This window comes from Bos indicus, chromosome 18 (genome assembly GCF_029378745.1).
Source record: "Bos indicus isolate NIAB-ARS_2022 breed Sahiwal x Tharparkar chromosome 18, NIAB-ARS_B.indTharparkar_mat_pri_1.0, whole genome shotgun sequence".
Classification (NCBI taxonomy): domain Eukaryota; kingdom Metazoa; phylum Chordata; class Mammalia; order Artiodactyla; family Bovidae; genus Bos; species Bos indicus.
Genome location: NC_091777.1, coordinates 19,689,562 through 19,702,293, shown reverse-complemented (window position 1 = coordinate 19,702,293; position 12,732 = coordinate 19,689,562). Strand labels below are relative to the sequence as shown.

General features: G+C 49.0%; 1 protein-coding gene across 6 annotated transcripts in view; it reads right to left on the bottom strand.

Moving 5' to 3' along the window:
- The window catches only part of NOD2 (nucleotide binding oligomerization domain containing 2), a 34,263-nt gene extending 23,349 nt beyond the window's left edge, over positions 1 to 10,914 (bottom strand). For 2 of the 6 annotated variants that reach the window (XM_019979820.2, XM_019979823.2), the window contains exons 1-3: positions 6,365 to 10,816; positions 4,714 to 5,180; positions 2,222 to 2,327 (exon numbers count right to left, since the gene is read on the bottom strand). In XM_019979820.2, coding sequence (XP_019835379.2) covers positions 2,222 to 2,327; positions 4,714 to 5,172 — 565 coding nt within the window. In that variant the 5' untranslated portion in view covers positions 5,173 to 5,180; positions 6,365 to 10,816. The other 4 variants (XM_019979821.2, XM_070770549.1, XM_070770548.1 and 1 more) reach the window with 4 other exon arrangements.
- Positions 10,915 to 12,732: the final 1,818 nt, after the last annotated feature.

Below are 12,732 nucleotides of genomic sequence, written 5' to 3'. Positions count from 1 at the left end.
TCATTATGATTACTGGAAGCAGCAGGCACATCAGTGGCCCCTCTAAGGCACCCACATTCTAACTCACAGCATGTGTGAATATGTTAACTTACTTGCAAAAGGGATTAGACAGATGTGATTAAACTAAAGACCTTGAGATGGGAAGCTTATCCTAGTTTATGTGAGTGGAGCCAGCAGTGGATGGTACTTGGGCCACTGGGGCGCCCAGATCAAGGACCTGGACAATATTCCCTAATCAAGACCTACTTCCCCATCCTCTTCATACAACCGTCTGCAATACAAGTTCTCATGTCTAGGATGTGTCCACAGGGGTGCTGTTTTTCCTTTTGTTGTTGTTGTTCAGCCACTAAGTTATATCCGTCTTTTGGGGACCCCATGCAGTCAACACACCAGGCTTCCCTGTCCTTCACTATCTCCCAGAGTTTGCTCATAGTCATGTCCACTGTGTTGGTGATGCATTTCATCTTCTGCTGGCCTCTTCGCCTTTTGCCTTCATCGTCCTCATATTATACCAACATGAGCAAACCACTCCCAGGGTCAGGGGTTAGTTCTTTTTATAGGAAATTGAGAAGTGATGGTCCAGAGCCCCAGGCGGTAGGACCACAGAGTATCACAGACTCACTGCCCCCAACCAGGTACTGACCCATTTGTTCTCAACTCAAAGCCTAAAAGGTAATTCTCACAGAGCGCTCTGAGCACACTGAAGCTGTATTTATGGTCATTCAAAGGACAGGCCCTGTGATTGTTGTTTCCTCTTCTGTTCCCAAAGCTGATGACTGTCTTTGCCCTTAATGCCACCTGGATAAACTAGGAGCATTGAATAGAGACTGCAAAATATATATATTTTCCTAATACTTTGATTTTGCATGCAGGATTTCCAGCTGCCAACAATCATATCAAAATTCTCTAGGGGAAAAAATGTTCTTTTAAAAACAAACACATATCAATTGTCACCTTTGGAATTGTCACCTTTGGGAATCTTGCACCATGGCACAGTGTTAACCATGCGTGAACAGCCAGCTGAGGTTGATGATACCAATAGCAAATATTAACCAAGGGCTAAGCAGGGTACCACGCTCGGAGCTATGCATCCCCTGGTGTGTACTGATGCCTGCGCTCTGTTCTCAGGTGAGAGGGTGCAGACCCAGATGCCAAGCACAGGCTTCCAGGCATCCTTCCTTCAGGGGGCAGAGCCCGAGGTGGTAAATCCATCTGTCAGCATCATGCACAAGTCAGGGGGCCTTGATGGTAACGAGCTTTCCTGACGGTGATACAGGATTAAGACACACGAGGCTTGCATCCTCTCTTTACAACCAATGAGCTCTTCTCCCAAGAAAAGAGGAAGTATGGGTGCAGATGGTCTAAAACCAGATCCATCCTCCCCTACCTTGTTACTCAACCTCCCTGCCCCAGTTTCCATATCTGCAAAGTGGAGGAAATAATACCTGCTTCTCAGGGTTGTTGCCAAGGACAGACATCGTAAATAAAGCACTTGGCAGGATGCCTGGGATGTTCGAGCTGTGCTATCTGAGCCTCTCCCATTCCTGAGTTGGGTCGGTGACCATGTGAGATGAGAGATATCACATTATCTAAATCCATTTGGCTCCTAAGTTTCTGATGAGTAGCTAAACTGCAGAGATCAAGAGATACCAGCCATCAAAAAGTGTTTCTGTATCTTTCCAATACATGTAAAGAGAGAAGGGCCAGTAAGAAAGACCAGTATTAGCCCTCAAGACAAAGTTGCTCCAGTGATCACTCTGCAGGGTAAAAAGAAGTAAAAGCAAACCCTAATAGTACACACATTAATTCTCCCAACATCCCAATGAGACAGTGTTGGTATTGTTATTGTTGTTTAGTCACTAAGTCATGTCTAACTCTTGCAACCCCACAGACTGTAGCCTACCAGGCTCTTCTGTCCGTGGGATCGCCCAGGCAAGAATACTAGAGTGGGTAGCCATTTCCTTCAGGAGATCTTCCCATCCCAGGGATCCAACCTCCATCTCCTGCATTGGCAGGTGGATTATTCACCACCGGGCCACCAAGGAAGCCCCAAAACCGTAGTGATATTACCCTGAAAGTGAGACGCGGAGTTTTACGGAGGTTTGCACGGCCAGTAAGTGAGATTCTAGCTGACAAGTCTCATGCTGATGTTTTTGCTCTTCACCATGAATCTGAAAGTCTTCCTTTCCTTTTCTGATAACTGAAAAGAACACATATATACCTTCAAAAGGCAGGGCCAATGGGACCGGTAATTCCTGAATACACTGTAGAAGAAAGGCAGCCAACCCATTCGCCTTCACTGTGGCGAGATCAAGGAGCCTTCTTGCCTGTGCGGAAAGCAAAAGTCATTATTTATCCAGAAAGGCAAATGGACAGGTGTGAGAAGGTCTCTACCGACTATGGCAATGCCATGAGCCTCTCTCTTCCACCACAATAAAAGGCCAGAAAAACATCTGCATGGTAAGATGCATTTAAATAAGTCAATGCAGTATCAGGTGGTGAAGTGAACACTTGAACACACATCCAATGTGGTTCCCTCTTAAGACTCACTGAAAGAGTGAACAACTTAAAAAAAGAAAAAGACATAACTCTATAAACCTGCAAGAATGGGAAAAATAATTCTTGGAAGATGGAAATCACTTGAGTGAGTAGTGATTTCTTCGAGTCTCTGAAATCCCCACAGGGACTACAGCACAAGGCGCAGCGGCAGGTTTCAGGCACTCTAGTGATGGAGGACCACAATGCAGCTGTTCTAAGACACTCGAACACAGATACTATGAACACTTCAAAGCAGCCTTGAGCAGGCTTTACCTAAACTCACCTGGACACCAAACACATACTTCAGAAACAGACAAAAATCAAAACTAGAAAGTCCCCTTGACATTTTGAGACCATACACATTCCTTTACTTAGAGCAGTCTTATGGCTCCTCCATCATCTGAAACATTGCTCAAACATCATCAATGATTTTGCTCTTCAAAGATGCTATCAATAAATTACACATGAGAGCTTCCCAAAAGAAGCAAAAATTGATGTGAAATAATTTTTCAAGCAAATGTTTAAAATTCAAATGAGAAAGCAGACAGCACTGTGAATGAACTATACTCCAATAAATCTTTTAAAATAACATTATTACAAAATAAAAAATGAAATAAACATCCTAACACTGCAATGTATTCCAGTGCATTCATTAATAATTCATTATTTCATCAACAAATATTTCTTGAGTGCCTACTATGTACAAGGTTCTCAGCACAATAAGCTTTAAGACAGAAACTGGTACATAGTAGGCATCAAAATAGGTTCATATGATTCTAATCAATTAATTAATTAAATTCTAATTAATTCAATTAATTAGTCAAAGCCCTGGGTTTAGCACTGGCCTTCTCATTAACTACTGTGAGCTTTTTCTCACTTTTCTGAGACTCAATTTCCCAATCTATAAAGTGGGCTGTTAATGACTGTTCCATCTGCATTACAGGAGACCTGAGGTCCACTCTTTGGGGGAAGACAAAACAAAGAGCTTCAGAAGTACCCCAAAGACATTTTTCTGTTCTTGTGGAATGGCATCTTCAGAGGCAGTTATCATAACCCTGAATGTTTATGAGCGAATGCAATTTCATATAGAAGTCCTATGTGGGCATTTAAACTACATAAGTACATCGTGTTTTGTATTAATTATTAAACACAGATTTAACTTAATAAATTTTTGTGATCTGTTGAGCTGTTAATTTACAGCGGACGGCACTAAAAGCTAACAAGCACAGAGCATCACCAGTTACCCAACTGATAGTAACAAACAGTGAGCTGGTGAGCGCTTACTGGTGGTTTAGTCGCTAAGTCATGTCCGACTCTGTGACCCCATGGCCTGTAGCCCGCCAGGATGCTCTGTCCATGGGATTTCCCAGGCAAGAATACTGGAGTGGGTTGCCATTTCCTTCTCCACAATGAGTGCTTACTGTGTGCTGGGTACTGTTCTAAGAGTTATACAGCTCACCTCATTGAATTCTCCCAAGACCTTACTAATGTTTCCCAGATGAGGAATCTGAGACAAGAGAGATGAAGTAATGAGAGCTTCCACAGAGAAATCTGAAGTCACAGGCCTTGAGCCTGCATCATCCTGACTTCAGAATCCGAGATGCTCACCACCACAGAACAGCATCTCGCATCAGAAGTGGCATGGCACCAAAAAGTCACAGCAACTTTCACCTTCCCAGATATCTTCATTTATTTATTTTTATTGATTAATTTTTGCCACAACATGTGGGATCTTGGTTCTCTGACCAGGGATCAAATTCTTGTGCCCGGCAGTGGAAACGTGGAGTCTTAACCGCTGGACAGCCAGGAAAGACTGCTGGCTCCCAGGTGACACAGCGGTAAAGAATCCCTATGTTAGTGCAGGAGACAAAGCAGACTTGGGTTCGATTCCTGGGTTGGAAAGATCCCCTAGAGAAGGAAATGGCAACCTGCTCCAGTATTCCTGCCTGAAAAATCCCACAGACAGAAGAGCCTGGTGGGCTACAGTCCATGGGGTCACAAAGAGTCTGACAAGACTAAGCACGCACACACACACATGCATGCACACACCCACGCACCTTTAAAGGAGGAGGACTATGACCCACATCTCCCCACAGGCCTGATTTCATGAACTAGTCTCAGTAACTAAGCACACTTTTCCTCTGAAATATGACAAGCCAAGAGGGAAGTGCTTACCCGCTGGGATGAAGTGAAGATGGGCCGCCTGATTTCATCAGTTTCGTACTGGCTGATGAAACCCCGCTGCTGTGTCAGGTCCAGCACACCCTCCACATGGCCGTAGAGTCTCCTGACAATGGCTGGTCGGTGACTCTGCAGGTCACGGGCTGGGTGGGGTGAGTGGGGGTCCCAGGAGCTGGGAAGCTCGGGGGGCTGGCTGTCGGCCTGGGCCTCCCGCACAGCTGCAGTCAGTTGTTCACAGCCCCAAGCACCCTTATTCCAGATGGTGTCCAGGAGGCGCCTGGCCAAGTGGGAGATGGGCTGCCCCACGAGGCTAAGCCCCTCATAGTCCTCCCAGGAGAGGACTTCCCGGGAAAGCAGCCGGTCCAGAATACTCTCAAAGCCCTCCAGGGACCCCGAGACCAGCAACTCCACCAGTTGGCTTCTCTGTGTCTGAAAAGCATCTTGTGCGCACATTTCACAATCTGGGAGGAGAATGAGGTCAGGGCAGGGCTTCTCAGAAAGCAGGCGGAGGGTAGTGGAGAGGGCAAGTCTGCCCCACCCTGAGACCAAGCCAGCCACGGCCGTACCCTCAGACACCAAGGCAAGCTCCCCATTGTACAGGTGTTCAAACTGAGGCCCAGAGAAGGCAAACTGGCTTGTGGTCTCACAGAGGGTCTGAAGCAGCCAGGAGTTAAATTAAGGCCCCTGGCTCCCACATCTATGCGTCATGCCTGGTTTAACAGGTTTATGACTTCCTTGGTGGTTCAGTGGTTAAGAATCTGCCTGCCAATGCAAGGGACACAGTTTGATCCCTATTTCGGGAAGATTCCAAATGCTGCAGGGCAACTAAGCCTGTGTGCCACAGTTACTGAGCCCGCACCAAAGAGCCTGCATGCTGCAACTATTGAAGACCGTATGCCCTAAATAAAGCCTGTGCTCTGCAACAAGAGAAGCCACTGCACTGAGAAGCCCACATGCCACCACTATAAAATAGCCCCCTCTCACTACAACCAGAGAAACCCCATGGGCAGTAGTGAAGAACTTTTGGTGCTCTGTCAAAAATAAATACAAAGTTTTTTTTTTAATTTAAAAAGGATTCCGTTAATGTTAGGAGCAATGTCTCCCAAGGAATCAGGGAATCATTTCTCAACGAGAGGTCCCTTCTATGTTGGTTGGATTCACGCTACCATAGCTCTCTCTTCAATAATGGCTAGTGTTTATTAACTGACCACATATAATGTGTCAGGCACCATCCTAAGTGCTTTCAATTAACCCTGCCAACCACTCTGAATTTGGTACTAGGATCAGCCCCACTTTACAGATGAAGAAACTGAGTCACAGAGAAGCTTGGTGACTTGTGCAAGGGTTGAAAGCTAGACGAGGCAGAGCTAGGATCTGAACCCCAGCAGAGCAACTCCAGACGGCATACCTTATTGGGGTTCCCTACAGAGGCTCGAGCCCAGACCTCTGTACATAACCCACGGCGACCCCCAGAGGCAGACCCAGAACACTGCTGTGAAGATGTCAACCCAGGTGAAGTGAAACTCGTGGTGCATTTCAAAGCCTATGGATGCACTGACTCCCATCTACTGCTCCCCTCCCCAAATGCCCAGGCCCTCCCCCCACCACCACACACCGTGTGCTGTCACATCTGCCAATGGCTTACCCTGGGCTCAGCCCTCAGACTCTGGGTCCTGGGAGTCCGTGGGAAGCGATCTCACAGAGCTCCAAGCCCTGGCAGGGTCCCCACGCAGCAGAGGAAATCTCTCAGCAGGTTCCCTCCTGTGATGGTCACGGAGTCCAGAGACGTGGGCTGGTTCAGTGCCCACAGAAAGCGAAAGTAAAAGGACGTAGGCATGGGAACTGAAGAGGAACTCCAGCGTCTGTCTACAAAACAGGGACATTCCAGGAGACTGAAGGGAGCAGACGCCAAGGGGCTTGGAAAGTCTGCCTTTTCCCTATTGGTTCTTTATGTGCCTAACTCCCTTCTTGGCCCGAGTGGAAGCCTGGGTTTTACTCATCCTGGCATCTCTAAGCCTGGCATGGAGCTGGGCCATGGGGAAGTACAGTGAGAATGTTCATGAATCAAAAATCCACTGAGGGAAGGGGTGGGGCTGGAACATTCTGTACCCGTCTTCATATGCCAGCCAAAGGAAGGGAAAGGAGAGATCGCAGCTCAGAATGCTGCCAACATGTAGGCTGGAATTCCTGTGCTGGCCAGATGAGGAAACTGAGGCAGCCAGGTAGCCCACGAGTCTGGCAGCTTTGGGGGCTCTGAATCCCCAATGCGGAGGCCACTGTAAACCAGAAAGGAACACAGTTCTCTCTGGCCAAGCAGGCCTCCTTCCTGTGCCCAGTGCCAAGCAGAGGAGTCCAGAGGATAGAAGTGGGGAGAGGGGAGAAGAGAGAACAAGACGGGGTAGCACAGGCTCTGGGCTTGACGCTGGAGTGGTTCTCGGCTATGAAAACAGCAGGTCCATCACCACGCCTGCCCAGGTCCTCCACAAACAGCCCAGAAATGGGGTCTGCACTTCACCTCGAACCCAATGCCCAGAAGACCCATGTGCAGCCAGGAATTAAAGAAGCTGAAGAGTTCAGATGAGATAGGACATTGCCTGCCCCTCTCAACCAGAGGAGGCCTAAGGACAAACAGTGGCCCTCTCCTCTGCATCAGGAGAATCTGGATCACTCAACCCCCGATCCGCAAAGATCATTAGGTTTAGAGTGCATGCTCAGTCGCTTCAGTCGTGTCCCACTCTTTACGACCCTACAGACTGCAGCCCTCCAGGCTCCTCAGTCTATGGCTTAGAGTAGGCATGGCCAAGTCACCTGCAGGCAGGACTTACGTGGCACAGGACTGGCAGGTCTCGATTTGCCCACAGACTCCATGTCTTTCCTGGGGAAACCCCCTACAGGATGGGCAGAGGCCAGAGCTGGCCAAGCAGATGTGAAGAATTACGTAATTCTCAGCAGTTCTGGCACAAAGCTTTTGGCCTCCACCATGACTGGCACAGAGAGACCCCACCAAGCCTAATGATCTTTGACACACCTACAAATACGTTCACCCACAAGGGGACGAGCTACAGCTAAGCCAGGACCCTCTGCAAGCCTGCCAAGTCTGGGTCAGTCGACAGATGCTTGAGGCATGCCTATCAGACTTGTGATGTCAGGGTACCCAGAGAAGGAGGCAAGCCCTAGCCAGAAGATCTGGCAGTCTATCCTCCCACCAAGAGCTGGAAAGTCCCATCTCTGTCCTAGCCTTCTTCCAGAAACCTCAGAGCTGGGAGAATCTCCAAGTATCAATCTTGCCAGCACTCTGTGTCTAAGAAGGCATTGTCCTTTCTCATCCTAAACATTCAGGGCAAAAGACCTGGCCCGTTGCTGCCCTCACTAACCAGTACAGGAAGTTCCTTATCATGTCTAACCAAAGTTTTCCCTGCTTCAGTTTAAATTGCGAACGATAGAAAACAGATGTCCACTCAACACCTATTTCATAAAAACTGTCCCTAAAATCCTACCTCTTGCCCCTTTATTCCCTGCCCAGACTTCCCCTCGTCAGACTAAACCAATCAGCCTCTCTCCATTACCTTTTCTTCTCCACTTTAATTACTGCAACTTTGAGGTCATTATAGTCTTTTCTCGAGGAGGGTACGGTCTATGCAAAGAAAGGGGCACTTCCTTACTGAAACAGAGGGTCAAATGGAAGGGGCAACCCACACGGGGCCCCCGCTTATCCCCAAGCCTAGGGCAAGCCCTGATCCCTCCTTCCTTCCTGAGACACAGCCGGTCTGGTTTTTCTGGAGCCCTGAGCCATTTGATTTGCCTAAGTGCTGAAATCTCAGCCTGCTGGACAGCTACAGATAGGAAAGAGAGGGAGGCCCCAGAAGTTCACCTTCTGAGCTGTCCAGCTCTTGTCAGGGGCCACGCCTCCCCTGGGGCACTGGACCTATCGCCCCCTCACTTACTGCAGCATGCTCCATTCTTGCCCCCTTCACCAAGCTTCTCACCGGGAGAGCTGTTCTCAGCAGCACAGACACATAATGTAATTTCTCCACCTAACCCCATTTCTCTGCTCCCTTCACAGCAGGACTCCCGAGCTGTCGTCTGTACTGCTCTCCTCAAGCTCTCCCCTCCTGTCCCCTCTGGCCTCCAGCTGCTTTTGTCATGGCCCCTGCTGACCTCCAGGTTGCTGGATTCTCAACGCTCACTTGTTGGCTCTGCCAAAGGCATTCGTCATCATCACTCCCTTTCTTCTCCCTGAAGCATCTTCTGTGTTCCCTCCAGAACACCCCCACTCTCTGATTTCTCCTCCCATCTCACTGGCTGTTCTTTTGTCTCCTTGGCTAATTCCTAATGCTACGAGCTACAGAACTCCCTGGTGGGACCTCTTTTCTCTGAATGACTCTCGCCCTAAGTGAGCTTGTGGCTTTAAATACCAGCTATCTGGTGATGATGCTCTAAATTTTATTTCCAGCCCCAATGTCCCCACTAAGCTTTTCCAACTGCCTAATGGGATGCCCAATGGGCATCTCAAACTTCACAAGCGTAAAACCAAACTCCAGATCTTCCCCCTAAACAGGTCCCATTTCAGTCACTCAGTCATGTCTAACTGACTCTTTGCGATCCCATGGACTATAGCCTACCAGCTCCCCTGTCCATGGGATTCTCCAGACAAGAATACTGGAGTGGGTTGCCGTGCCCTCCTCCAGGGGATCTTCCCAGAGACCCACGTCTCATGCGTTGGCAGGCGAGTTCTTTACCTCTAGCGCCACCTGGCCCCATACCTCATCCCTCTTGCCTGCTTTCTTTCTCTCTATAGCACTTATTACTACCTGACATGTCGTGTATTTACTTATTGACAGCTGTCCAACTCCTTTCCAGAAAACGAACCCCACGAGGGCAGGGAATTTTATCTGATGTTTTCTTTGCTGTACCCTCAGTGTCTCATCCAGTGAACTGATCGAGACTGTATGAACGAATTAAAAAATGGATTTCCTCTGCATGGTTCTAGGAGCCAGAAGTGGAGCCAAGGGGTGGAATCTGCAAGCCACAGACTTTTGACTAAATGAAGCCAGAGCTACAGGACACTGAACAGTGTTTCTTAAGTAATGAGCTCCCCAACACTGAGCATAGGTAGTTGAGGGATCGTGTACCGGGTGGGAGGTTAGCAGGCTAGATGGGGTCCCTTCCAGCCTCAGATCTCAGAATGCTGATTGGTGAAGGGGATCTGAGTAATCAGTCAATTTAGGAGCAGAGTGATTAGGAGAGTGAAGGAATGTCACTCTGGTCTTCACCAATGGGGTCTTCTCTCTATGGAACAGGACCCTGTGCCCAGAGAACAGCCTGTGGGGAGATGGAGCCCACCACTGGGAGAAGCCCAAGAGCTCAAAAAAGAAGGAGAGAAGCAAGAACAGACTGGGAGCCAAGGGTTCAGCTGGGGGAGCCCTCCTGGAGGAGATGGAGGAGGCGTTTGAGTTTGTTGCAAAGCAAGGAGGACCAGATGGCTGTTCCTCAACAGGAGGAGAAAACGCGAGGATGAACGGCACAAAAGATGCGGCGCTGGCAGGCCCTGGTGTGTGTGGGTCTGGGCAAAGATAGGATTGGGGATGGGCAGGGGTCTCCACACCCACCAGTGAGGAGGTGGAGGCAGGAAACTCCCAGGACAGTTACCAGGCAGGGTTAGAGAGCATCCGGGCACTCTCATTTATACCCATCCACTCACAAGCAAGGCGAAACTGGGTAAACTGAGGGAGAGAGGAGGAGGCTGGACAGAAAGTAGCTCCCGCTCAGAAATCTGAAGCCTGGCCGGCCGGCGCCTCACAACTTCATCGTGGACTTTCTCCCTACACACAACCTCGACCCCCAAATCACACCTCTCTATAGAACTCAGAGGCTCGAGGGACGAAAGTTCTGCCCACGCCGCTCCCCCTCTAGCCTCTTCACAGACCGCCAGGAGGCTCCCCAACCTCCAGACGGCCCCTTTCCTTCTAGACTCCGGGACTCCCGAAGGGGAAACCGAGGCAGCTTCATCGAGAGCCTGGCGGCCTGGACGGCAGTCAGGTGTCCCAATCCCAGGAGCGGGACCCTCGGCGCCCGCTGTCCCTCGCGCTGGGCTCAGGAGCACTCACCCCTGGCAACCGGGCTCCTCAGTGCAGCTTGAGTCTCCACTAGCCTGCTCGGCACCGGCGAGACTAGGCGGCGCTGGTGTTCCGCCCCGCCCCCATCCCGCCTCCGCCCCGCCCCCACCCCGCACACACCCCTTCCCGGCCACGCGCCCAACTTGCCCCGCCCCCTCTGCCCGGCAGCCCCAGCGCTCCCGGCCCCGCCCCCCACCTCCTGGGAGTCGAGAGCCAGAGGGACCCAGGCGGCCTGAGCACACAGGGCACACACATACACACGCAGAGATATACTTTGAATTGAAAAGCTAGGTAAGCTGTTGGGGTCAGTATTGCCTGTCTCCGCTTTGAGGGTCAGTAAGTCAATAGTCGTCTTGTTGTTGTTTTTGTTCAGTCGCTCAGTGGTGTCTGACTTTGCCACCCCTTGGACTGCAGCACGCCAGGCTTCCCTGTCTTTCACCATCTCCCGAATCTTGATCAGACTCATGTCCATCAAGTTAGTGATGCCATCCAACCATCTCATCCTCTGTCGTCCCCTTCTCCTCCCGCCTTCAATCTTTCCCAGCATTAGAGTCTTTCCCAATGAGTCCAGTCTTCGCATCAGGTGGCCAAAGTATTGGAGTTTCAGCTTCAGCATCAGTCCTTCCAATGAATATTCAGGTCTGATTTCCTTTAGGATGGACTGGTTGGATCTCCTTGCAGTCCAAGAGACTCTCAAGAGCCTTCTCCAACACCACACTTCAAAAGCATCAATACTTCAGCTCAGCCTTCTTTATGGTCCAATTCTCACATCCATACATGACTACTGGAAAAACCATAGCTTGACTACAGGGACCTTTATTGGCAAAGTAATGTCTCTGCTTTTTAATATGCTGTCTAGGTTTGTCATAGCTTTTCTTGCAAGGAGTAAGCATCTTTTAATTTTATGGCTGCAGTCACTGTCCACAGTGATTTGGGAGCCCAGGAGAATAAAGTCTGTCTTTGTTTCCATTGTTTCCCCATCTGTTGGGGATGGGGAAGTGATGGGACTGGATGCCATGATCTTAGTTTTCTGAATGTTGAGTTTTAAGCCAGCTTTTTCACTCTTTCACCTTCATCAAGAGGCTCCTTAGTTCCTCTTTGCTTTCTGCACTAAGGGTGGAGTCATCTGCCTATCTGAGATTTAGTCATCTAAAGCCTTCCTATTGCGAAGTCCCAGGACAGAGTTCTCCCAAGTATGATGGTTACATGTTAGGTAACAGTGGACAGGGCATTTAAACTTCTTCTTTTTACATTTTTCTTTCAATTCTTCCAAGTTGAGGCACACCATCTCAGTTTAGTAATAACAGGGCTTGAACACCTCTCTAACACTGCCTAGTCCGGTTGGCTCTGTGACATTACCTAACTAGAGTTTACCAGAATTCTTTTTTACATTAAATTTATTTTATTTTATGATTTCTTATTTCTGGGAAGTGATTGCTACTTTTTCATTGAACGTATCGCTTCACCCTGGTGGCTCAATGGCAAAGAACTTGCCTGGCAGTGAAGGAGATATGGGTTCGATCCCTGGGTCAGAAAGATCCCTTAGAGAAGGAAATGGCAACCCACTCCAGTATTCTTGCCAGAGAAATCCCATGGACAGAGTAGCCTGGCCGGCTACAGTCCATGGGGTCAGAAGGGAACTGGACACGACTTAGAGACTAAACAACAACAACAATTAGTATAAACAATCCCTTTAAAATATTTGTACTTGGAAATTTTTAAATGTGAAGTCAATTTCAAGGGAAAATAAACTGACACTGACGTAGTGCTTTATAGACATTGAGTTAATCCTACCTACAGGATATTTGCTCAGTTCAGTTCAGTCGCTCCTGTCCAGCTCTTTGTGACTCCATGAACTGCAGCACGTCAGGCTTTCCTGTCCATCACCAACTCCAGA